The sequence below is a fragment of the Arvicola amphibius genome, chromosome 1, assembly GCF_903992535.2.
Source record: "Arvicola amphibius chromosome 1, mArvAmp1.2, whole genome shotgun sequence".
Taxonomy (NCBI): Eukaryota; Metazoa; Chordata; class Mammalia; order Rodentia; family Cricetidae; genus Arvicola; species Arvicola amphibius.
In genome coordinates, this window is record NC_052047.1 from 15,074,753 (window position 1) to 15,101,605 (window position 26,853).

The 26,853-nt window shown below is 40.5% G+C and overlaps 1 protein-coding gene and 1 long non-coding RNA gene across 4 annotated transcripts; both read right to left on the bottom strand.

The window, feature by feature from the left end:
• Positions 1-657: 657 nt before the first annotated feature.
• Positions 658-9,912, bottom strand: LOC119805977. 3 transcript variants are annotated; one of them, XR_005284050.1, is made up of 3 exons: positions 9,712-9,912; positions 6,737-6,833; positions 658-3,483 (listed from the first exon to the last, which is right to left on the bottom strand). It is a non-coding gene; the product is annotated as an uncharacterized LOC119805977 (long non-coding RNA). The 3 variants fall into 3 exon arrangements; XR_005284048.1 differs by having other exon boundaries at positions 658-3,874; XR_005284049.1 differs by lacking the exon at positions 9,712-9,912 and adding an exon at positions 9,046-9,396 and having other exon boundaries at positions 658-3,874.
• Positions 9,913-11,651: 1,739 nt separating this feature from the next.
• Positions 11,652-26,512, bottom strand: Alb (albumin). Its single transcript, XM_038317763.2, has 15 exons — positions 26,353-26,512; positions 25,575-25,632; positions 24,546-24,678; positions 23,283-23,494; positions 22,582-22,714; positions 21,565-21,662; positions 20,126-20,255; positions 18,898-19,112; positions 17,542-17,674; positions 16,382-16,479; positions 15,081-15,219; positions 14,513-14,736; positions 13,404-13,536; positions 12,788-12,849; positions 11,652-11,785 (listed from the first exon to the last, which is right to left on the bottom strand). Exons 1-14 carry the CDS (start codon positions 26,429-26,431, stop codon positions 12,808-12,810), a joined length of 1,827 nt encoding a protein of 608 aa, XP_038173691.1. The 5' UTR covers positions 26,432-26,512; the 3' UTR covers positions 11,652-11,785; positions 12,788-12,807.
• Positions 26,513-26,853: the final 341 nt, after the last annotated feature.

Sequence of the window (26,853 nt, forward strand, 5' to 3'; positions counted from 1 at the left end):
TCAAAATAAGAAGACTAAGGCACAGCAATGACATATCATGGCATCTAAGCGTTAGCTTTCTAGATTGCAAGTGACTAAGACCCTCTCTCTCTCTCTCTCTCTCTCTCTCTCTCTCTCTCTCTCTCTCTCTCTCTCCTTCCCTCCCTTTCTTCCTTCCTCCCTCTCCTTTTCCTTCACTCTCCTTCCTTCCCTCCTCACTGAATAAAATAGCAATAAGTGACTGAAGTAAGCTGGGTATATTTTAGACTGTGCATGATGTATCAAGTGACCTAATTCACTTTTCAAAGGCTTAACTCACCAACAGCAGTTCAAATGAAGGCATTTATCATAGCATGAGCAGTGCTGATTTTTGAGCTTCTTGAGCATTCCATTTGTTTTCACTTCCTGCAGTCAGATAACCTTATGCTTCATCTCTAGAGGAATCTGATCTCAGACACAGACCCAGCTTGTACCCTCTAAGAAGGGGCAGACTTTCCTTGTACAGCCTTTTGGCACAGGGAGAGGGCAATGCCCTAACACCGGATGTTACACACATGTGTGGTGACAACAGTATTCTGAAGAACTGAAAGCTCAGACCGTAAAGCACTGGGTATAAAGAACTGAAATACGGTTTAATGATTCAAACACTACATACTTGCCCTAACTCAGATAAACCTGTGTTCCTGAGCGTGGTGTCAAAGCAGAATGCAACCCTTTCTGAATGGATAATGAAGGTGTTTAGCCAATAACAAGGGCTTAAAGTAGAATAAGAGTTTCTGTTTGATAACTTCCAGGATTTATATGATTTGAGATGTTTTCCTTAGTTTGGTCGCTTGGCTGGTCAACTATTTGAATGATTTGTTTGTGGAAAACTGGCTTTGAGTTTGTGGTTTTCCTACCTCAGCTTCCAAGGTCCTGGATTACAGGTGTGCTCCAGCACTCCTGACCACTCTGAGATCTTCCAACCTTAACACATCCTATTACAAGTTTTAGACTAGTATGTATATGATCCGCAAGGCCACTCACCCAGTTTCATCATCTTTTCAAAACGGCTAGACAGATCATGTGTAATAAGATCTGGTAAATATGATATTTAAGACTATGAATCCTAGAGGCAGGATTGCCATTTTAGGACTGAAGTGAAGGTAAAAGCCAGTGCTTCTCTTGTCTTCAGGTTGAAGCCCAATATCTGTATCTGGGCTTTTATTAATCATGCTGCATTTGCATGGGTCACCTATCCTTGGCCTACAGGCCTAGCATATCTGATGGTCTCTTCTGTGAGACAGGATGTTCTGAAGAGCTGGGAGGTTTAAGAGTCAGTGGCTGACTGCTTTGATTTCTTGTCTTCAGGTTGAACCCCAATATCTGTATCTGGGTTTTTATAAGTCATGCTATATATGAGGATGCACATAAATATGCAAACAACTGCAGAAAATATGTACACATCAAGGCAGAGGCATGTTATATTGGCTACCAAAGTCATTGGCATGCTCCTACACCTAAACCAGGAGGAACGGCCCAGATCAGCCCAGGGCCTGCTGGATTCACATCGTCCTTTAATCCATCTATGCACTCTGCCTTGTGGCGTGAAACTCTGCAGTTCCAAAGCATGTGACCAGAATGGCGACACAGGGTCACAGTTAAACTCGTGGATTTGGCGACCGGGTTTGAATTTTGCCCCTCACTTATCTACTTCCTGACTTTGTGTGAGGTTTCTAACACCAAAGCAAACAAGCGGAAGCCTCTGTGTGCCTTTACTCAAAGCTTAGTCACAAGTGCTGAGCTCGCCCCAGATGCTTGTCCCCTGCTCTTCTTCCTAAGTCCATGGAACCACGCAAAACCAACATGGCCTGACCAACTGGACTTTGGTATAAGGAAGGGTCCAGCCTTGACTGTAGCTACTGTCAGTCAGGTGACATTCGGCAAGCAACTCAACACAGGCTTTATTTTCAACATATTCATCAATAAAATTATGGTAAAACTAGTACCTTCTTAATAAATTAGTGTTAAACAAACTATCAAGAATTAATAGCTCAGAATGCGCCCTGGCATGGAGTAGAACTCTATAGATGGGGGTTTATTTATCCAGTGAATAAAAATGTGAAGTCTACATACAAGACTCAGCTCTCTGATGGGAAGAGTCAGCAATAACAGTCAGGTGTAGGTGGACAGGTGACTGCACACACGCTACCGGGTTGTATGATGGATGCTGTGACATGTATGTAGACAGACAGACGAGTGCATCCACACTACCAGGTCATATGACAGATGCTGTGACATGTATGTGGACAGTTGACTACACCAACACTACTGGGATAAATGATGGGTGTAGTGATATGTTCACAGAAGGAGCTCCTGGCATCTTTGTATAGGTCAAGCAAAGTATTTTTGGAGGCAGTAACATTTCAGAGAAACCTTAGAAAAATGAGGTAAGTAGGCTCATAAAAAGGCTTACCTCTGGGAATGTAAAAGAAAAGAAAGGCCCATGTAGTGGAGAGGTGTTTAAGGAATGGGAAGAAAGGCAGTGCTATGAAACACAGAGTTCAGGAATGACAACTCAGCAGGATTGTAGCAGAGTGATAGAGTGTTCACTTAGCTTGTGTGAGACTCTGAGTTCAATTCCCCCATAACACAGAGGAAAGAAAATGATGAAACTCACCCTGCAGAGGTGAGTTTAAATTTTTTAAACTTTATTATTGTGTAAGTGTGTGTTTGTATGTGTGTGTGTGTGTATGTGTGTGTGTGTGTGTGCTACAGAGGCAAAAAGAGAAAGAAGGCATATGTATGACATTGGCACACGCATGTGGCAGTCGGAAGATAACTTTTTAGACTCTCTTCTCTTCTCCCGCTCTTATGTGGTACCCCGGGATTGAACTCAGGTCGCTGGACAAAGTGCCTTTGCCCTCTGAGCCATTTCACCAACCTAATAGGGGAAATTATTTTTGTAAGGCTGGCAGAAGCCATATCTCAGGGACCTTATCATGTTTACACTTCATCCTAAGACAATGGGAGGACTACAAAGGGAAGCTGACAGAAATCATCTTTGTGTTTTGAAAATGTCTCCGCTGTTGTCAAAGGAGACAAGACCAGCTAAGAAACTCCTGCAGTGTGGCCCAATAAGACTCCTGGGTGAGAGTATTATTGCTGATGGGAATATGAAGGAGGCAGGAGAGAGAGAGAGAGAGAGAGAGAGAGAGAGAGAGAGAGAGAGAGAGAGAGAGAGAGAGAGAGAGAGAGAGAGAGAGAGAGAGAGAGAGATTTACTTTTCACTCTCAGGACTCAGGAGTATAGTAGGAACAGCACCGGTTTTTCAGTTTGAAGAAATTGGCAGTGGGCATTGGCATATTGCTTCCTCTCCCCAGGACTGCACGCGGGGGAAGGATATCGGGATAGCTCCAGCCCCGCGGGGGAAGGATATCGGGATAGCTCCAGCTCCCAGAGGGCGACCATAGCAGCGGATGAGAAACTGCCGAGGAAAGCAAAACCGGAGACAGACAGCAACTGCTGCAAGGAAAGATAAAGAGGAGCTTTGAACCCCAGTTTGTATGCTGACCGCAAACAGTGCTAACCCTGGCGTGTCATTGCTCAAAGTTTAGTCCTAAGTACAGAGTTCCTGACAAACACATTTCTGTTGCTCGCATTCTTGTTCTGTTGACTTTGCCATAAATCCTTAAATCTTCCTAGGTGCAATATGGCCTGACAAACTGAACTTTGCCATCAAAAAGATTCTAATCTTGGATGTGCCAATTATTAGCCCAACAGAATTCAGCAAATAATTCAATTATGAATGATTCTGGATTTTGTCGTTTATGTCACAGAACAATACTTCCCCTTAAATTTAGTTTCACGTGTAGGTAAATGATGTATCCTGAATGCTGCACAGCCACAAACATTTCTGAAAAGATAAGGATAAATATTATCACTTTTAGGACTGGTCATTTGTGTTAGAATATACAGTTAGGCCACACATGTGAGTTGGCAGAAAATGACTATTTTTGGATCTTTTTTTGCCTTTTGTATTTGTGTGTGTGTGTTCTTACACTTCTAGTGTTTTATTACCCATCGATGCTCATAATAATGTACCACCACCCTTCAAGGTATAGATCATATCATGCTCTGTGATTTATAGTCATATATGCTAATTTACTAAAGAAGGTCCCTCTTTAATATTCTTAGATTGTTTTCTCATGGAACTTCATACATAACCTTAAATCCCAGTCTTTTGTGAGCTATCCAGCTCTTCCTATAGTTAACTTCTTGAGTTTACCATGGTGCTTAGCACAACATCTGAAACAGAGCATAAACTTTAAAACTAGAAATCAAATGTCACTGAATCGAATTATGGTCAGGATTTATGCCCTCTTCGTCTTCACGTTCTCTTTAACACAAATAAGCAGCGCACCCCTCCTGTCCTGGGAACAGAGCATATTGGAATTTTCGTGTATTATTTTATGTAATGCTAGGTCTCCACAGGCACAGGAATATGTGAGAAGGGGACGCCAGACTGCACCTTGAGCGGAAGCCAATGGTTGTTATCTCCAGACTTTAAAATGAATCCCGCAAAGCAGACATACTCCATCTATAAGTAGTATTCCAGGTCACTATGGCCCCCTTTATTTTGAAGATTTAGTTCCACTTACCCCTACTCATGTTGTCTGGGCAGAAAGCAGACTCATGGCCATTAGAGTCTCCATATTTCTGAGAACTCAGACATTAAGAGGGTAGCTCAAACTATGCCTTGACATCTTCTTCCCTGTTCCCTAATGCTGTTAAATTATCTTTATTTATGCTATACATGCTTCTAGAACCCATTTATGAGGACCTCCCCATACTTTTTTAGGAACCCCCTAACATAGGATTCTAGCAAGGAACTAGAAGATCACATGGAAAGACCTTTTTGCTGTTTGATGACGTGTGAACACCATCAAACTGCCCATAACAAGTGTGTCCTGTGTATTCTGATGGCTTCATCCTTGGCCCTTCTATCCAGCACTAGCTGTCACATATCTGTTCCCTTAATTGGTTTTAGTCAAGTCTCCCTCTTTTGTTTAGTTTGAGCTGATCCAGACCCCGCTCTCAAGGAGAAGGCTTCGCCATTCATACTTTCTGTTAACCTGTTTGGCTCAAAAGAAAATCAAAATGGGAAAAAGACTGCTTTTCTTCATCAAAGGCATTTTATCTTTGGATCTTTTCTGCTTAGAGGAGAAAATATTTTTTTCTTCCTCCACACAGGAACAAAGTAAAAGAGTTCAGAGACAGATTGAGTAACCGAGCTACCTGTCAAACTTAAAAGGACAGAAATATGTCAAGGTCAATAAAGGTGAACTCAGACATCAATATAGGTCAAGCAGAGATACAGCAATGTCAGTGGAGGGCCACTGACACTGAAAATCAGTTTCACAGAAATGTACATTGTGCCAGCAGTACATTCTTTGGATTGGTTGCTATGGAAGGGCTGGGTATCAGCCTTCAAAAGTAGAAAGTTGGTCCACACAGTCAAACTATAAACCACTTGGGGGAAACATCCTGTCTGGAACAATGGCTTATACATAAACATTCCTTTCTAGGTACATTTTTTGAATGGAGCACACCTTTCCCAGCTGCTATAGCCATGACAGGGTGTAGGAACTATCAAAACAATGTTTGGCCTTGTTCTAGCCATTGCTGGATACTCCTTTTCCTGGTATCTTCCTTTTCTCATGATACAACTTGGGTAGGGAAAATTGTAAATGGTAGAAATGTGTTTTTCTAATCTGGAGGCTTGGAAGTTAAAGATCACATGGTCCCTGTAGACTCAGTGTCTGGTGAAGATCCATTCCTCAAACACAATAAATGGCAGAAAAGATGGAAACGCAAATAGGACTGGGAACATTCCTTAACCTCTTTTATGAGGATGCTAAGAAGCTGGCTGTGACAGCCTGTCGTCCCAGAAATCAGTAGGCTGAGACAGGAGAATTGCCACATGCTTGAGGCCAACCTAAGCCACATAGTGAAACCAATTCTCAAAGCACAACAAAACAAAAACACCAATCTATCCATAAGAACAGAGTCCCTGTGGTTTATTTTTTTATTTTTTATTTTTTTGGTTTTTTTGAGACAGGGTTTCCCTGTAGTTTCTAGAGCCTGTCCTGGAACTAGCTCTTGTAGACCAGGCTGGCCTCGAACTCAGAGATCCGCCTGCCTCTGCCTCCCGAGTGCTGGGATTAAAGGCATGCGCCACCACCGCCCGGCCTCCCTGTGGTTTAATAATTTTCGAAGTTCCTTAAAAACACTATCACCTTGGATATTAGGTCTCCGCATAAGAATTTAGAAATTACACATACTTTCAAACTGTAGCAAATAGCAAAGCTGAGTGGCAGCTTCCTGGTACAGGGGATTAGAAAAGAAATTCCCCAACAGTGCCCTCATAACAAGAGACATGTGAGCAGTTGCTCATTCTGTGTGTGAGGACGTCGTAAGAAGAGACCATAATCCCCACAGTGCTGAAGCATCTTAACTTGGGAAAGTGTCCTTCTTGACAGCTGTTGGGGCCAAACTCTGAGCTTTATTTTGCAGTTTTTCAAAGACATGGCCTAACCTTATCCCACAGCTTTGTCTTGTGTTGCTTCATTCATTAGCAAGTTTGAGATTCCTGATTCTCAGCTGTGTCCCTCCTGATCACAAATTCAACTGCTCTAGTTGGAATGAATGAGAATTTCTTCTCCGTCAAATAGTAAGGACTCATCTCTATTACTTATGACACCCAAGCAATACAAACCTTGTGAAACTGTTCCTTAATTCTGCTCCTTTCTTCAGATTCTTAAGACCAAATTGTTGAGGAATCAGTCCAGTATATTTAGGAAAACAGAAGTAATCTGAGTAAAGACATAAAGCAATTATGGAAAAGTGATAATCTGCTGCATATGATATTTTAAAGGATTGGCCACTCTAAAGTTTACAGTCTAGGGTTGAAGAAATTCAACAAGGTTTTCATAAATGAAATAGATGAACAAAACATTTACTACCCCACCTACCCATCAACCACCAAATGTCATATTATGGTAATTCTTTCATTAGTCAAAAAAGAATTCTTCCTTTCTCCAGACAGTTCAAAATACTAATTCTCTTTTTAGTGTCATGCAAGTATTCCTCTATTTGCTCATCAGTTGTTCACAACACAAATGGAATTGAGATAATTCTGGATCAGATAAACTGAGGCAAAGGTAGCACAACCATACAAAAGATTAACTATGCTTGTCACTATATTGCCAGGTGAAAGGAATTTTTCAATGTCGTTTTAATCTTGTGAGACCACCATTCCACACACTCTGTCCTTGATTCCAGAATCAATAAATAACACACGACTGTACTGTCTTCTTTAGTGTCAAATACATCATATTCTTGTCCAATTATTGTATCTTCAGCCTCATGATAAATCTAGTAATGTTATGCCTGATGATTTAATGACTCTGAGGAGTCTATATTGACATAAATAAATCATCCTGCCACTATATTCTTTTTTATTATGTTTTTAATTTATGTCCATAACATCGTTATTTATTCTACACCACTGATTATGTCACTATAAATTCTGTTTTCTGTTAGCTGCATTAGATGTTATTGTTACGTGTCTTTGATGAAAACCATAGTGCAAATCTCTTCTATTCAGATTTCTTTAACAGAAACCTCTAGCAATACACTGTCTCTTCGTGTTTACCTCTAAAGTCTTCATCCACAGTCACTGCACTTCTCCACTGTGTTCAATGTCATCGGTCACTACACCTCTATCTTACAGACACTAAAAGGAAGAAGCTACAAGGCCTACTGTTAGGTGAGAGAAGCGATTAGATTCCTGCAAGGGTGGATACTAACATGAGGAAACAAAACGTAAACCCCTGATGTAAACAAGACAGGGCCAAGGAAAAAAAGGCCCAAGAGAATGACAGAGCAATCGTCTCCAAAGCTCTGGGAAGAAATAGCCACGCCACTCCTGATGACTGGGGGACAATTGAAATGGTTTGTGGAGAGATTGGAATGAATGCAGAGAGCGAACTGGGCAGATATTTGCCTCCATCTCTGCCACCGTTTTATACCAAGAGAAGCTTCTCAACTGAAACGAGGGAAAGAGACATAGTGGACCTATCTGAGCAGTGTAAGCCAAAAAAATCAGTCAAGACAGAGCCTAAATCTATCTTGTACCCAGTGGATATGTGACTCTACACAAAGCAACTCATAAAGTCACTGAAAACTGTAGAGGAAAAAAATTGAATTGGCCTAAATAACTTTGGAAAAAAAGTTTTAACTAAAAACTATAGGTTAAAAGACAAAAGAAATTGCATGTAAACACTGTACTCTAGTTGTTAATAGTTCTCATGGAGAGGATGTGTCAATAATCCTAACATTTCTGAACATGTATCTTGGGACTGAACAAATGTGTAAATCAATGACAGATAGTGGGAGACAACTCACTATCAAGAGAAGAATCGTGAAAAAAAAGAGAAGAATTGTGTGTGGATCAGCAAAATGAAAGTTGGAATGAGACCTGTGGTTCTGAAGAAGAGTTATCAAGTGGAATGCATATGCACATAGATGATAGGTGGATAGATAGATAGATGATAGATAGATAGATAGATAGATAGATAGATAGATAGATAGATAGATAATAGACGACTGGGTGTGTTCATCCATATACATTTGTCCACATACTTAATATTTCTTAGCTCCATTCTTTACAAAGTAGTAGAAACAGTAAGTGCTCACTAATGAGGAGCATAGTCAGTACTCAGACCTTTCTAATACCATTCTCCACTGACATGAACCAGGTCTCCTGAAAATGGCTGCTCGAGGAGTGAGGAATAGAAAACACAGATTAATCTGCAGCATCTTGCAATGTCAGGAAGTGGAAGATACATAGAAATGAAGGATGCAGACACCTGGAAGGGATACAATAGCCAAGCTGAAAGGAGCCCGAATGTCCAAAGCTGTAATAATTTGAGTAACAAAATATATAACTGAATTATTGCCCCAAATCCAGAATGAATATTGCATTCATTTTGTTATAAATAATTGAATAACTGTGAAGCAAACCTTTCTCCCGAAGAATTCTAATAAAACATATAGATGTCTCCCCTCCTGCTGTGGGAGCTCCTTCAGCCAGTGGTCTTTAAGATACCAGCCCACTTGGGTGTGGCCTCTTATACAAAAAATGCTGACACAAAGCATGTGCTTGTTCTCTGTCCCAGCTTCTAGATTCGGTTCCTGTTCCCCATTTTTGCAGAGGACTGTGATCTGTGAGTCTACCCCTAAATAAATAACCCTTTATTATGCTCAGTTCTGAGCTAGTGGGGGTTATTTTATAGCGTCCATCTTCACCCCTCCAGAAACTTGATACCTTTCATGCCTCATTTTGTGGGTAAGATGTATGACTGTTTGCTTCCCTAAAAAGACTGTGCAAAGGGAAAAGTAATAACTTCACAGTGAAGATACTTGGTAAACACCACCTTTAAAGAAATGTCATCAAATTAACATTTCAGAATTAAATGATGTTGACATCATATCATGTCTCCAGTGTGTTATGAGACCAACTTTAACACATGTGCATGCAAGCACACACACACACACACACACACACCAGTAAGCCTGCAATATTCTGGTAGCCTAGACTTCTGAATCATGAAGCAGAATGCAGTGACAAACAGCTACATGACAAACAGATGGGAATTATTCCCCAAAGGCTGGCAAAACCAGACTGACCTGGACGCGTTAGTTTCAGATGTTGACTCTAAGGGAAGCTGGAGATGTGGAGGTTCAGGAAATAGTGCATTTGGGGGCATACTTCTCTCAAAGTTTTAAGTTTCCCTTTGGTATCTAGGAGTGATTGGTTATCTTGAAGGTAACCAGTGCCTTCTGGATAGTGCATCTAAACCTCACCCCTTATTTGCCCAGTTGAAGAGCAACTCCTTACTCAAAATTGTCTGACTATCCTTCCTGGTTTCCATCAGGCCAGGTCCCAGTTTTCATTCTGTCCTTCCAGTCTTTCTCCTACCTCTGATATTTCCATCAGGTTGAAGGAGAGGAGAGTGTGGAATATTGATGGAGGATTCTCATTGGCTAATAAACAAACTGCCTTGGCTTTTTGATAGGGCAAGATTTAGATAGGTGGAATAGACAGAACAGGAAAAAGGAAGTGAGGTAGATGGCTCAGACAATTGCCCCGCCTCTCCTCTCTGGGACAGTCGCCATGAAGCCAACCACCAGGACAGACATGCTGAATCTTTCCTGGTAAGACACCACTTGTGGTGTTACACAGATTATTAGATATGGGTTAAAGCAAGAGATGTGAGAATTAGCTAGTAGAAGGCTGAAACTAATGGGTCAGGCAGTGTTTAAAAGAATAAAATTTGTGTGTTGTTATTTCGGGTTTTAAGCTAGCTATGGGGGAGCCAGGAGGCCGGGAGCAGGGCGGCGGGAATGCAGCCCGCCGCTCCTCATTACAGAATATAAGAGGATTGAAAAGGACCTTCCTTTAAATGTGGTGTCATCATCTTTTCAAGAATCATGCTTAAAATGAAACTATAAAGGAATATTAAGAGCCACTTGAAGAAGAATATGCACAATTTGAAACCAAGTCTGTAATAATAAAATTTTCATATGGCTATAAATGAATATATATGCAAATTCATAGGCAATGCTTGGATAAGTCTTAAAAATTCATAGGCCAAAGTATATATGAGCAATCACTTCCTGGAACAGAGAAAAGAATCCAGCATGGAATGTAACTTTTAGATTTTTACATGACTCTTTCAGTCTTTCACCATCCAGCTCTTTTTTATTGATTTTATTGACCTTTACATTTTTCTCTGCTCCCCTCCCTTCCTCTCCCCTCCTCTTCAGCCCTCTCCCATGGCCCCCATGCTCCCAATTTACTCAGATCTTGTCTTTTCCTACTTCCCATGTAGATTAGATCCATGTATGTCTCTCTTAGGGTCCTCATTGTTGTCTAGGTTCTCTGGGATTGTGATTTGTGGGCTGGTTTTCTTTGCTTTGTGTTTAAAAAACAACTTAGGAGTGAGTCCATGTGATAATTGTCTTTCTGGATCTAGGTTACCTCATTCAAAATGATGTTTTCTAGCTCCATCCATTTGCCTGCAAATTTCAAGCTGTTCTGTGCAGCACCAGTCCCGGGTGCTTCAGCAGCCCTCAAGATCACCCAGTCCTCTCTTCCAATATTGCTTCTCGAATCTTTATCCTATCATCCTGAGCTGTAGTAAAATTTTCTCAGATAACTTTGTTAGTTCAACTAGCCACCTTTAAAGTCATTCCTATCGCCTCTGTCCCCAGCTCAGTCTGAGAGACCCACTGACAAGGGAAAGCCATGGTTCATAAGCTCGTAGTCTCATTCGGAACTCTTATAATGCTGAAATTCATTTTTATGCTCACTGCCCATAACTCGGGAGAGTGTTGACATTTGTTGGCATCGTGTTGCCCATAGGATCTAGCATCTCTGCTAAAGGGAAGAAAGGGAGAAAACTGAGTCCTTTCCAGAGCCTACAAGACTACTGGGGAGGCATGCCTGTGTATTTCCCAATACCTATGAAGCTGTCAGGGGGAAGGGTGCCCATTATTTCCAAAGCCGATGAAGCTGTCAGGGGGAGCATGCCTTTGGAAAATACAGTCGCAGACCACAGAGGAGATTCTTTTCATTTTTTATTAATTGCAGTACAGAGAAAAGAAGTTAAATGTTTAAAGAAATTTGTGTTCCTTAGGGTGTTGATTTTACACCAACACAAAAGATGAGTCTTCAGGTCTCTCTTCTTCTCAGGGTAGACTGGGGGAAAAAAAGAAACTTAAGCCATCTTTGTAAAATGAAGTATATTTTCCAAATATATTTTTAGAAATGTTGAATTTCTTAGACTCTTTTTGCAATTTTCACCAGTGCAGACAGCCTAAGCATGACCTGGACTTAGCTGAACTCCCTCACTCTGGAACACTGATGCGTGTTGTGACCATTCTCATTATCACTGGTCCCCTCAGAGGCCTCAAGCTTTGAAGTCAGAGGTCTCACCATTCCTCAAGACCTACTTATTACCTAATTTACCTAATAACCCTATATCTGTAGGTCCTTTGTTTGAATTCACAGAAAGTGTATGTTTTCATATGGAGATAAATATAAGCTATGCCGTCTTATTCCATTGTTGATATATCTTTAAAATTCTCTTCTAAAATATTACAAACAAAATGGAGCAACATAGCTGTGCTCAATTATCTATATTTTTAAAGGAAGCCACTTTGAAATATTAAAATAAATTCTGTCAAAGTTTGGCATGTGACACATAAGAGATTCGGAAGCAGATCATTTCTTATGAAACAAGAACCCCATTAGATAGCTCTATTGTATCTACTGGTGAAATGAATTACAGAATTATTGGCTCAAAATATGCAGAATCAATAATACACAACTGTTTTTACTCCTCAGAAATGCCCTTTCATATGGTTTCAGCTTTATTCTGAGGATGCCCTTGGCTGGGTTAAAGTGGGCGATTCCATGGAGTGCATCATTTAAGTCAGAGCAGAACCATAATTAGCTCTTCGGAGCTTGTTTGAATTCTGGATTTTTACTCCTTCTCTCCCTTGGGTAAAGTGTATCAATCTAAACTTTCATGTATTCATTTTCTTATCTGCAAATGAAACCCAAATGGGCGAACACACGTGAGAGCCTCAGAGTGGTGGCTGGTGCTAGTCTACGGAACTCTCGGCAAACGGTCAACAAATCTGGGCCATCTTAGAAAAGATGATTATGGTCCGTTTTCAAAACCCCAAAGATAGTTACCTGAGATTCTTGTGATGTATTTAGGCTAAGGCAGCTTGGCTTGTAGCAACAAGTTTTGGACCCTGAGCACAAAGAAATGACAGATGTTAGAAACATATTAACAAGACACTTAGATTTGCACTGCCACAGTTACCAGGAAATTCACAAGCCTTGTGCCATTTATGTACAGTTCAGCTAGAATTCCTAAAAGAAAGCTCACTGACATCTGTTGTATCCAAAAGAATAAAGTAAACTGTTGTTGGGCCATAGGAGGAAATGTGAAATGATTCAGACATGTAATTGTAAATGTTTTTCCCTCATGTGTGAAATAAGTCGATTCGAAATGTAACACTTCAGGCCAAGGTTGAAATGAGTTAATGATTCTGGGCTTTACAAATGTTTCTAACTATATTCACAAGTGTCATAAATTTGGAACCGAATGGCCATGATAAGCATTCAATACGCCACAGTGTGGTAGGAGATAAAAATTAAGAGCTACGTAAGTCAGCTTGTGTTACAGTTCTGCAGCGAACACAATCTAGGTTGAGCACGTTATTCAGCATGAGAGCTTCTAAGCCCCAACCAAATGCACAAGACTGGAAACTGAATAAAGCAAAATGCAAAACCGCTCTGTTACCTCTTCGGAGAAGCAGGCCTCCTTGTCGTCAGCCTTGCAGCACTTTTCTAAGAAAGCTGAGAACTCGCCCATCACGGTCTTCAGCTGCTCACCGGTCGCCTTGGGTTTGTGTTTCACCAGCTCAGCAAGGGCGCTGCATTCGGACAGAAAGGAAGAACAGCAAGGGAACGGTTACTCCCACGCAGGAACACAAGACAGCAAGGATGGCGAGGTCACAGTTTAAAGTTACAAATCTTGGAGCCAAGTGACTTTGGCTTTGAGGACCAAGCAGGCCATTGCGAACCTTAATAGTCTCGACTGCGTGTGAGGGTAGTAATTGTGCCAGAATCAACTGGAATAATTGGCGCAAGTCACGCTGTCTTTTATGTAGTTGCAGGAGATTTCCTGAAAGACTTCTGTCTTTGTACTTCATATATGGAATTTTTCTCTCTAACGTCTGCCCCATTTGACTCATTAATAATGGGGATGCTATAAAAATGAAAAGAAGCCAAGCTGGGTCTCTGTCATTGATATTTATAGAACAAACAGTACCAGAGAAAAAGAGCTCTGTGGGGAATGGGTTTTGTTAACCGATCCAGACCACAATCACAGGTCCCCACAGGTGATGACAACCTCCTGGTACATCTCATACTGTTGGGACCTTTCCCTAGAGAATGAGGAGGCTACCCTCCTATGTGTGTTTCCAGCTGTTTCTTATCCTACCCTCAGAAGTCACACCTGTGGCTTTGTCCTGCATCTGGTATGGCTTCATCATGGAAAAATTTCAGCTAATTATTCATCTCTTGAAATAAATTCTCCTATGATTTCTATCACCAATTTTATACCTATGCAAATTCGCCAGTTAGCCATTTAGCATTATTGACTGTGCCTCGACTAGAATTTTATTCTTCTGTGGTGTTTATCCACAGTATTAAAGATAATCTATATGAAAATGTTTAATACAGTCTTTTTTCCAATAGAAAAAAGCTTTGACATTTTTCAACCCAGTAATGCCAACACCTAACCACTTCTCTCTCAGGAATACAAACACTGCATCAAACTAGACCCGTCCAGTTGACAGCTCTCAGTCTCAACACTACAGACACCCACAATGAGAAACTACGGCTCACGTTTGCTTCTTTAGCTGCTTCTCCTTGTCTGGAAGTGTGCAGATGTCGGCATGGAAGGTGAAGGATTCAGCTTTAAATTCTTTGGGCACATAGGTCTCATCAACTGGCAGAGCAGAGAAGCAAGGTCTCCTTTCCACCACAGAGCCAGTACAGCACTTGGTGACCTGCTCACTCACTGGAGTCTTCTCATGCAGCACACACACACGGTTCAGGATGGCAGAGAGCTATGGAAGTGCAGGCAGAGGAGCAGAACAGTCACTAGGATTCCACAGACACCCACTTTCCGGTGCCCGGGAGGAACTGCCATATTGATTTAACAGCTATGAATTTGGCCTTGATTGGCACAGCGACTTATTTATCTTTGAAACCAAACATAAGAGATTTATAAACATTGCCTCTCTTTTATTTAAATAAAGGTGGTCACGTCCCAGCTACCACACACACACACACACACACACACACACATACACACATTTTAGTACACCCTTGCTCCTGAAAGTTAGACTTGTCAGTGTCTAAAGACAAAACCCCAGCACCGCTAACATTGTGTAACTTCTGTAAGACTCACATAGTCTTCCACGCATGGCAGCCTGTCCACTTCAGGAAGCGCACAGCACTTGGTGCCCACTTTTCCTAGGTTTCTTGCGGCTTCCACGAGAGTTGGAGTCGACACCTGAGGTGCTTTCTGAGTGTAACGCACTAGGAGCCTGTTATTAAAAAAATAATAATTTATATGGTTGCATCCAGGCAGGAAACTGGCCTGCTGTAAAATATTTCAACAAGAGAAAATTGACCCGAAATCGACTAAGATTTTTTTTCCCCACTAATCGATTTTTTTCTCTTCTAGGATGATATCATAGTATTGGAGGAAGACCTTGTCCTGAGAAAAGAACTCAGTGGTCATGAAAACTCCCTTGAGCACATGATCTTGGTCTTAGATCTGCACTAAAATCATAAGGAAGTGAGCTATATTTCTTTATCTAATGGCATCGCTGGACTCAGTGCTGCTTGAAATAAAACCAACACAATCTTCCACAGATCAGCAGTGTGATCAGCTAAGCGGTGGAAAGCCAGCTGGTTTAATGGAGACAGTGAAGGATCAAATGAATGGAAACAATGCCTGCCTGGTACATCCTCTGGCATCTTCTAACGTCTAGTATTTAATAATGCACCGTAAGCAATAAAAGTCAGCATAGGACTGGAATCTCCTCAAGTGAAGAAAAGACGTCAACTCCGAACTCTGGAGTCAGAAGAAGCTAGAAGTGTAGATGGCCTTTAAGGAAAGACGTGAGTCTTCAGTGTCTTCTCTTTACCTCTGTGGGACTAAGACATGACTATAGCAGGCTGCTCAGTCTCTATCTTCTAGGAATACAAGGTCCCAACTACCAAAGTTCAGGTATGACTCCCAAATTCCAGCGTTTCCCCAGGTGAACCCTCATTCACGTGACAGCCACGTATTATCTGAGTCTTTTGCAGTATGTTTGCGTTCAGCATTTCTATCAGTCTTGAACTTCTGCTGTCCAATGTGTGCCACTTCTTGTTCTACCAAATATTATTCTGTTGTTTGCTCACAATCTCCACCTAACCTTTGAAGGATACTCCCAGAGCACTGTGTCAAGATTTGCTATGAGTTCTCACAACACCCAAGAGTCCGGTGTTTTATATTACACAGCGATCCAGTCCTCTCCATCCTGTGATGTAAGTTACATCCTCTCCGGAATTTTTGATAGATAGGGATTATAAATAACGTGCTTTCATTACTAAGGTCATATTTTGGGTAAGATATATATATATATATATATATATATATATATATTAAAGAATTACAAATTAATCGAGGAAAAAAGTAGCTGATAGATAACTACTCACGCATTTTGGAATCCATACTCTCCAAGCTTCTCAAAAAGTTCACAGTTGGCTTTGACTAAGTTCTTAGGCTCTTCTACGAGAGGCTGGAATTCATCAAACTGCAACAGAAAAGAACTCTGTTTGTAGCGCCCTTCCTGAGAGCCCAACCTAGGTCATTTGCAGTTCTCCCTTCCTTCAGTCCAAAGACGCTTTAGGAGATCTTCCCTGTCATGTCTGTCATACTACATTTAAATTGTTCTCTTTATTTGCAAGGTCGTTTGGTACAAGGTAATAAGAATCTTCAGGCTCTGGAATTCAGGGCTGTGCTTGAGCCAGGTCACCTGAGTCATTTTCTCATCCTGCAACTGTTCTTCTATGTCTAAATTCCAGACTGGTTCTCTCTATGGTGACATCAAGTGTACTTAATTACTACTCTTCTGTTAACCAGCTGAATTAATGAAATTCAAATCGCACTAGTGCACAGCAGATGTTCAATAGACCATGGCCATCATTTTTAGGCAAACCCTCTAGTAGGATCTCAAGGTCTCTGAGATGAAACAGTCTACTCGCAGACTCAAGTCACAGAGTGCTGCCTGGCATTCAGTAACTCCTTTGTAAATTGTGATTCTCTCCTGGCCCCAAATGGCTCAGAGACCAGTATTGCTTACAGAAGCCCTGCCTGAAGTCCTCCACAAGAAACCTGCCAGCACAACTTCTCCTAAAACTACTCCGAAGCCTTCTCCAAAATGTTTGAAACTATCTTAAAGAAATAAACTATACAAATTCCTTTGAGATATTAATGCTAACAGTTGACAATTTGGGGGGTTGGGTTAACGGTCTTTAAATGTAAACTAAATAAATCTCTTCTAGTTGGCATTTGAATTTACTCTCTTATCCTTAAGAGCATGAAAAGGAAAAACTACAATAAGGACTTTGTGCGAGTAAAGATTCCTTCCTTTCTTCAAACCTTCTCTTTCTAGAGTGATTATTCCAGGTTTCCTTACGTTTACCCAGAGTGTTTATCCTATCACGATTGAGAACTTCAAGACCTCAGGCTTGCCCCCGTCTCAAGAAAACATCTGGATTGACCTGCGTGTCCATTCCCGTTAGCGCATCGCTTCCTCCCTCCTTATAGGAAGCGCTGCCAGGCGCCACTGTGTTCTGGGCTTACAGAAACATACCACTTTGCCGTAGCAGGCGTGAGGGTCAGCTTCAGCGCAGCACTTTTCCAGGGTGGCTTCGTATTTCTTAGCAAGCCTCAGCAGCAAGGCAACAGAGTAGTCGGGGTGCCTTCTTGCATATTCATACAAAAACCTAGTGAAGAGGAGCATAGACTGAGTTAGATATGTGAGCAAGCAATAGACTCACACAACTAATTTCAGTAGCGAGTCACATTCCAGGCACTCTGCATTGGAATGAGCTCCATGTAGGAAACTAAGCAGCAAAAACTTGGGGTCCAGAGATAACTCTTCCCAGGTTCAACTTTGCCACTACAGTGTATTTTAGTGTTCTGCATGGGGACTATATCAACACTGTCAGGACATTAACTTTCTCCATTGTCAAATGGGAAGAAGGATAGCATCTCTCTCACAGGCTGGGTTGGGATAAATCCATAGCGCTCTCTATAAAAGCACACAGAGACTGGTACACATTAAATATTTGATTCATAGTTATTTTTACTGTATATCTATTTTGTTTTGAACTATGTCTCCAAAATAGCTCAAGAAATGTGTAAATACAGACAATACTAAAAGTTTCTTTTGCTTCTACATATGAGTGAAATCTGTTATTAAGCACTATTTAGTGCATAGGATATGGTCATAATCTAATAATAAAATGATAAAATTAATTGTTGCTGTTTTTTAAAACAGTCATCTGTTATTAATTGGATTCTGTCTTGCCACACTGTGACATTCTGGTCTTTTCAACCAAGTACAAAAACAGCTAGTGTCATATTGAGTTTATATGTATATGCTGTCATCACAGAAATGGATAATTATAGATAGGTAAGTAGATAGTAAAATAATAAATAATATGCTTGAATACATTATACATTTAAGAAATATGCTTAAACTTATGCTTAAGTGATACATATAATTTATATATTCAGGAAATATTTCTAAAGATTTCTAGAAATATCCCTATGAAGTAAGGAACATTGAAATTATGCTATATGCATGTATGATTTCATAACAATATTTTAAATTACCTAAACTACTTTTCAGGTAAATTTTAAAGGCTGAGAATGGCAAAGGAGAACAAATTTACTGAGTGCCACAGAAGTCACGGTTACTCCAAAGGAAAAGCCTGGTGTGGCTTCCTAAGCCATGCAGCTCTGTTAAAACTATGAAAGGAACTGGGTGAGGTGGCACATACCATATTCCCAGCACTCTGTAGGCAGAGGCAGGTGGATCTCTGTGAGAGGTTAGCCTGGTCTACATAGTGAGTTTTAGGACAGTCAGAGCCACTCAGTGAGACCCTGTCTTAGAAACAAAACGAAACACAACAAAGCTATGAAAGGAAAGGCATCTACTCACGTGCCCAGGAAGACGTCTTTGGCTTCGGCATAGTTCTTGCACACTTCCTTATCCTCAACGAAGTCAGCAGCTAGTGGAGTCAGATCCGCAGGCATCTCATCATGCTCCACCTCAGCAAGACAATGGGCTTTCTGCAGCAGGGGTTTGTCACAGCAAGGCTGCAGTTTGCTAGAGATAGTTGCATGGTTTTCACACATGTACTTGGCAAGTTCCACCTGTGAGAAAGAAAGACAAATGTTTAAGAGAAATGGTCTTTGCTACGTCTTCCCTTCACACCTCTGTTGTGTGGGGAAAGCACACTTCTCATGCTCTGGAACATACACAACCAAATGGCTTCTGTACACACATTCTCACCCACGCACTGCGTCAGACCTGTGGACTCAAGACGTCATGACTAAAACATTCCAGTCAGATTCAAGAGAGACTGACTGGTCAGGAACAAGTTATTTACTTACTAATTTCATGTTTCTATGACTGAGATATTTCAGGTTCTTTTTCTGTGACTGAGATAACGATTCAGGTTCGTTTTCTTCCATGAAATTGAGGGCGATTTACTCCTTCCAAATTATGGGTAGGCATTTTAAAACTAAAGAACTCACTAAAATATGAGGCATAATTAAATACTGAGCAATGGGCACAGTTATAGGCCCTGCTTGCGTACATGCAATATCTGACTTAAGATTTCTAGGGGTTATCACAGCAGAAGAAAATTCTGGCATCGGGTTATTGTTTTAATCTTTCGAAGGGGAAAGTGAAGAAGATAATGGCACAACTTTGGAGAATGTGAGATCACAGAGAATATTTATGTATTTAACACAGACAGTAAATCAGGAGGAAGACTATGGAGGAATAAACGCATCCTTTCTTGAAAAGCCTCTCCAGTCTGTGCAATCTCCAGCCCACTTCTCTCCCCAAAATATCTTATAAACTGACATTTGTCACTGCTCTCTTTCCAATTAAGTGTTCTCAGAGTGCAGCTGAACAAAGGAGTTTCGGATCATTTAGTAATTCAGAAAACTGTTTTTGTTTTGGTTTGGTTTGGGGGTTTTTTGGGGAGGGGGGGAGCGTTGATTTGGTTTGTTTGCCTGTTTTACTGGAAAATGCCACAAAGTAAGGAAATTGGTAGAGTAAAGGAGAGCCCAGAGCCCAGAGCCCAGGTCAGACACCATCTGTGTTCACCGATGCAGCCAGGTGCATCCACTGACTCTAGCATGCAAGGACTCTTTACCCTGTCATCTGCGCATTCAAGCAGGTCACCATGGCAGCACTCCTTTGTGACTTTGGTGAGGTCTGTTGCCAGTTTGGTAATTTCTGCGAACTCAGCCTTGGGGAATTTCTGGCTCAAACGAGCTACTGCCCTAAAAAGAAAATTTCCCCATCAAAGAATTACTATCATATTATATTTGTAAGAAAGCAGTGAAAAGATATCATCTATAACAAGGTTCAAAACTAACTGAAATGAAGATAATTATAAAAATTCACCAGTCCTTGTAATGTTAGTTCTGACATAATAGGTTTTCTTTGGGCAGAATCATCTACTGAAAGAATGGGTGCGGTCTGAGGAAAGCTAATGCCTCAAAAAGTTAAAATCAAAGGGGAATTCCCAAAGGGCCCTTATCTGGCTTGATGACATCTGAGCAGTGTGACCCCAAGTAGGCTTTAACTTTTATACTGTTACAGTATACTAAATCAAAGGATCTGGGAGGTTAAATTATGTAATGGTACAAAAGCATTTTCTCATCTGGAAATGAAGGTCCATCCTCTTTTGTCTTAAGATACACCTTTCAGAATTCTAAAGGTCTGTGGAGGGGGAAAAAATCCCTGATGTCTAGAGAATTAGAGAGCTTTTGTCATGCATCCTTCTGCCAAGGAACTGGTCCAGCAGAGAACCTCTAAGCTCCATGTCAGGATGTAAAAAGCCAAGATCTTCATTATTTTCAAAACAATTTTCAGTTCTATAGTTTCGATATAGATTCCTTTGCAAGAACCAACCATCACCCATGTAATGGTGTGTTGTTTCATGCTGGAGTTGCTATATTTATTGACTTGATTGGCTTCAAGAATTTGCATGGTAAGGATGACTTGGTGAGGATGATTCTTGCTGACAGAGTCCTGAAAACAGGGACAATGTCTGCCTTCTCCACTTTCTCTCCTATTGTGTTGATTCATTATTGACGAGCAGGCGAGATGCTCGAAGACCAAGCTTATATATTAAAGGACGTTCCCAGGTTCAACTACATAATTTTCAAAAAGCAAAGAGAGGGTGGAGCAAACACATGAGATTAGGAACAGAATTGGCGTTGTCAGAAAGTTCTGACAGCTGAATTCAATTATCTGGACACGAAAACAGTCACTTTCAGACCGAGGGGAAATAAGATAAGTAAATTAATTACCCTGACTTTCATTGTATATCTTTAAGGTTTTAAAATGAAATTCCCAGTCTTTATGAGCAAAGCAAATGGAATTTAAATACCTTTCTTCTTTTAGACAAAAAAACTAAATTCTTTGACGATTTAAGACAAAAAACGGAGACAAAATTGTCGAATTATTACTGTTATTCTGATCTCACCTCTATCACCTTTCATAAAGTACCTTATAAATGCACCGTCTTGTAGACTGAACAATTATCATTATAAAGATGCGAACTGTGGTATAAAAAATATGTACCATGCTTTGAAAGCTCTTTCTCCAAATTTCTCCATGCTGGAGCACTTCAGTCTCTGCTGGACAGATGAGAGCAGCGCTTTCTCCTTCAGAGCATCAAGCTACAGAAAGAAATCTAGTTGAAAAAATTTGGAAAAGACAATTTCTACACACATGCATACAACTTCAAACGTTCAGACAGCCCTATGCCAAAATCATTTGTTTGGGTGGGGAGTTTAAATCAGGCAAGAACTCTACTACTGAGATACACCTTCCATCAAAATGAGAATTTTAAAAAATTTGCACATAAATTCACAAATATTCCCTTTTAATTCCTAAGGGAAAGAAAATCAATCAGGTCATAGTGGAGGTTTCTAGATAGACAATGCCAGAGAGAGGTACTGAATCCCAGGGCATATATATATATTCTGTATTGACTTTAATTTTAATAATTTAATAGTTTAAATAATTTAAAATTTTAATAATTTAATTTAATAATTTTTAATTTTAATAATATCCCAGGGCATATACATATAGATCTGTATTAACTTTAATTTTGTAACTAGTTCATCTAACTCCCTACTGCATCAGCTTTCATAAAATGGGTAAGTGCCTAAGAAAAACAAATGATTAACATAGTAAATATTTATGGAAGAAAGGAATGGATTCCAACTTCTAGCCCCAGCAAAATTCTCTGCTTTAAATTCTGCCCCCAGGAAAGTGTCTCATAGAATGACTAAAACAATAAAAATAAATTTAAAAACCCTAGCCCTGGCTGTCCAATTTAACAAATGCTATTATACAACAGAAGATGCCACCATAAAGAATGGGAAGATAAGTAAACACAAGAACTCCCTCTCATACCATCACTACTAGGTCTTAAAGGAAAAAAGGTATGAGAACAAAAGTCCATTGGTCACTTAAGAGAGAAAAAGGTTTCATCCAGAGATTCAGAAGTCCCAAATCTGGCCCTAAAATGGCCAAAAGCTGAGGCTGGGAATGCACCGTGCTTCCGGCCCGCGTCTGCCCAGGGATGATTACCTTTGGTCCCAGGCAGGCGGCTTTGTCGGCTTCAGCACAGCACTCCGTCATGATGGCACTTTGCTTCTCAGCATAGTAAAGGAGCTCGGGGGCATAGAAATAAGGATGTCTTCTGGCAACTGCATGCAGATAGCTGAGGTAGGGAAAAAAAAGAGAGTAGGCAATCATTTCCCACAGCACACAACTGCAGAAATGATGAGTCAACCTAAACCCAAAGATTTGTTATGGGCCAATTTCACTCAGTACGGCCATGAGTGAAGGCCTATCTCTGTTGTTCTTAAGTGAGGAAAGGGAGATTGAATTTGTGTATCTGTGTGCAAATATTCACGTGTGCATTTTTTTCTAAATAGTTAAATTTGGGTGATGTAATGTTGCTGACTAAAACAAAATTCATCCCGAGGGCATGAACACCCCCCCACACACACACACACATACCACTTCAGAATATTTTGCAACTTCTCAATCTCAGATTTTTCACACAGGCCATACATGTCTTCAAGATCAAAATATCCTTGATCTTCTTATTGTCATTGTGAATAGTTTTGTGGTGTCAAATATTAGGTTTTTAAAAATCACCTCGTGGTAAAATCTTCCCAGGCTCCATGCTGGATATTTGGGCTTTGAATGACCATTAGCATAGGTGTTCCTGGAAGAGTTGTTTCCCAGGTTTTTAGTTAAAGCAGAGGTCTCTGGTTACTTACTGTCCCATAAATGAAGCAGGATTTTCCTGGAAGGAGGTGCACATGACCTCAGCCTCTGGCCTCACAAATGGGGGCAGGTTGGGTTTGTCATCCTTGTGTTTCAGGAAGCATTGGTTTCTTTCAGGCTCTTGTTTGGCACAGCACTCAGCCAGCTCAGCATAGTTGTCGCCAAGATTTGGGATGGCACAAAGCTTATCTCCAAAAAGAGTGTGCTAAGGGGGAAAACAGACGATGTCAGATTCCTGCCAGCACCTGACTTTCTCCATAACCAAAGAGCAGTGCAAAGAATAGAATGTACAGAGAAAACATGGTTAGGAAAATAAGGACCTGTATGTAGGTATAAAGATGATGTGTCCCCATGTTGAAGCATCGCATGACTCCTTGAAACATATACAATTTTATGCTTTTATATAGCTCTTAAAATAAATGTAAGTGTAAAAAAATTGTTAATGAAAGAAATCATATGTTAAAACCATAAAGCAAAAGGAAAATGATAAAAATCCCTTCATTGACTTTCCTTTGATTTGCCTATTTTTGTATAATTTTCATAATAGTCAAATGCCACAGTACTGTGTACAGTGAATGAAGCAGAGGAGCAGACAGGTAGCAGCCTTAAGGGATGCTACCCTACATGTCTTCTATCTGGCACCAAAAGCTGGATGAAAAAGTCACGATGATGAAAAAAATCAAGGGAAACTAGCTCTGGAAGGAGAGTGTGAATTATACTCGAGCCATGTGTTCACGCGGCTTCTCATTTGACTATAGAAGGAACGGAACAGGAAGTTCTGTGTTCCGTTTGAACAAGCCCAAGTTTTTAGCAGACTCCCTCTAGAATTGAGGAATAACACAATCTACTATAAGTAATTACTACATTAAAATGTAGATCTCCTCTTTATTCTACAAACAATGACCCCAAGGGACTTCATTTGTTAACTAATTCTTCCTTTCCTCATTAATGTTTGTTAGAAAAGTCATCTAACTTCATGGTCTTTCATCCACTTTGGCACAGCTATTGTCATTGTCATTGTTAAGCTCACATTTGGGCAGTCATGTTGGTGAGACTTTTTGGGGTGTAGCTTCTGACATTACTAGGAGACAATCTCAGAGCAAAATCCCTAGTCCTCGGGCTCTTCCATTCTTTCTGCCCCCTCTCCCACAATGTTCTCAGGGCCTTAGGTGTGGGAGACAGTATCTGTTTACCTTCGAAACACTCAGAATCATATAAAAGAGAAAAAGAGGTCCTCAAAATCAGAATGCACTTACAAGTGACTTGTCACAGTTTTCGGCAGACTCATCGGCAACACACGCCTTTGCAAAGTCGGTTACTTCATTCACTAATTTTATGTGTTCTTCATACGGGCATTTCTGGAGATGCTGGGCGAAGGTGATCAGGACTCTGAAGAACAGACATAGAAATAAAGCTCTCGCATGGAGCAGTTGACTTCCCTGAAGAGCAAATTGTGAAAGTGCACACTGTATGTCTTTCTCACAACTAGCTAGAAAACCTATTCCGGGCAGCTCTTCTCTGTGGCCTAACCAGGAAGATGTGCCTCTCCAAGCAGAAAGAATATGGATTTGTACCATGCTTATGTGTGTCAGTAGAGTTACGACCATGGGGCAAACAAACAAACTACGTTCTAAGTACATTTCATGGTCAAGGCCAGACATTACCCAAGTCCTTGGAGTTATTTCTTTTCTAATCCATATACCTCTGGTAATAGGAGATATAAGATACTATTGACCTTTTAAAAATAAGCTAACTTCTCATTTTTCACCACATTAAAAAAATTTTGAGGTTGGAGGTGTGACTTAATTATAGACCTCTTGCATCATATGAGTGTAAGGCCCTGGTACTACAGAAAGAAAAATTAGTCTGCTCAAGAGATCATGGGATTGTCCTGTGTAAAGAATAATTAGCAAGTTAGCTGCCCAAGCAGCTACATCTTAGATCTTTCCAGAAAGAAAAATAAGATTCCATTTCTCATAAGTTTGATGTGAGCTCCAGAATCTCGCTCTCCAGTAAAGCAGCCATTAGCCACAAGAGGCTAGATACATTTAAGTAAAACTAAATATCATTTGAATGTGTGCTCCTTGGTTAGACTTGCCATGTTTCAAGTATCCAATAACCATGTGTCCTCTGGCTGCCATATTGCCCAGCACAGGTCTTTCCAGTGGAGACATTTCTATTAGACAGTGTGACCCTACAATTGGCACACTTAAGGTGGGAAAAGTCACTTTAGAACTTGAAATGCTACCAGAAACATCGAATTGACTTTCAACATTTTAACTTACAGGCCTTTGAAATATTTTTCTCCCAAATCATTGTACCGATGAGCAATCTCACTCTTGGCTGTGGGAACAGGGAGAGAAAAGCCACAAAACATATTGAGATATTGATGAAGACAACTAATTATAATGCTGCTTCTCATACTTCTATCCCCAACTTAAGCTATTCCTTTGCTTTAAGACACTGGCCTTTGATAGCTATATATATGTGTGTGTGTGTGTGTGTGTGTGTGTGTGTGTGTGTGTGTATCCGAAGCTGTCAATGATTCCTTCCTTCTGCATTTAAAAGAACTGTCCTTTCACCAAAATATTATTTTAAAATTTAAGTGTTTATAGCTGTGCTATCAAACCTAAGATTCGATGCTTTTGTCATGTCTCTGTCTACTAAGACAACCTGAAATAAAAGGAAATACAATTGGAAGCTCCAATTAGAAACTACAACACACACTTCTAGTTTTTAGTATAACATGGTACAGTAAACGGGCGTTGCAACTGGGAAAAATTCTGACTTCAGCTGTATTCGATAGAACTTAAGTCACTCTGCCTAGCATTTCTTCAAAATTAAGAGAAATTTAAAAATAAGCTTTAAAAGAATCCCCTCATTGTTGTCACCTAAGATGTCTAAAGTATATTAGTAATATAACCACACAAGGGTTCTCAGGTGCAAAATAGCATCAAAGCCTGGAGAGAAGACCTGGAGGAAAAGCTAAGCTTTAAAGCTCCAGGGCTTCCATCGCTGGGAAAGTTCGGTAAAGAGTGGACAAGAAAGGCATAAGATTCTTACGTGCATCTCGGCGAAACACGCCCCTGGAAAAAGCAGAGCCGGAGACAAAGAGAAGGAGGAGGAAGGTTACCCACTTCATTGTGCCAGAGGCTTGTGGGCTTGAGAGGAAAGGTGAGTCTGATGGGGAGAAAGCCGCTCTAATATACTTCTTTAACCAATAACGGTAGACCATTAACCAGACTCATCTCACATCTCATTGGTTCTCACCCTATTACAAAATCAGACAATCCTTGCCAAAAAGTTGTTTGACTAGATCCCTTGCGTCTGTTTGCCATCTGGAGCTATTTCCCCAGAAGACTTTGTCAATTCATTAAAGTTATGTAAAACATCAAATTTTACATAAGAGTTTAAACTGTTCAAACCTATTATCCCTTACTGTGTTCTTTGTCTCCCATTTGAGCATTTTGGTTTGGGCCTTCGCATGGGAACACGACTTATTTTAAAAGCTAAGTACTGAACTACATGTATTGCTCATTCCAAGTATGCTTTTACTGCTGGTAA

Coding starts and splice junctions, on each gene's coding strand:
- Alb (XM_038317763.2), bottom strand. CDS start 26,431: ATGAAGTGGGTAACCTTCCTCCTCCTTCTCTTTGTCTCCGGCTCTGCT. Junction 24,679..25,574: donor GAAAAATATTTCAAAGGCCT/GTAAGTTAAAAT, acceptor TCTGTTCTTCAG/AGTCCTGATCACCTTCGCCC. Junction 19,113..20,125: donor TTGAATGCGCAGATGACAGG/GTAAAGAGTCCT, acceptor TCTTTCTCACAG/GTGGAACTTGCCAAGTACAT.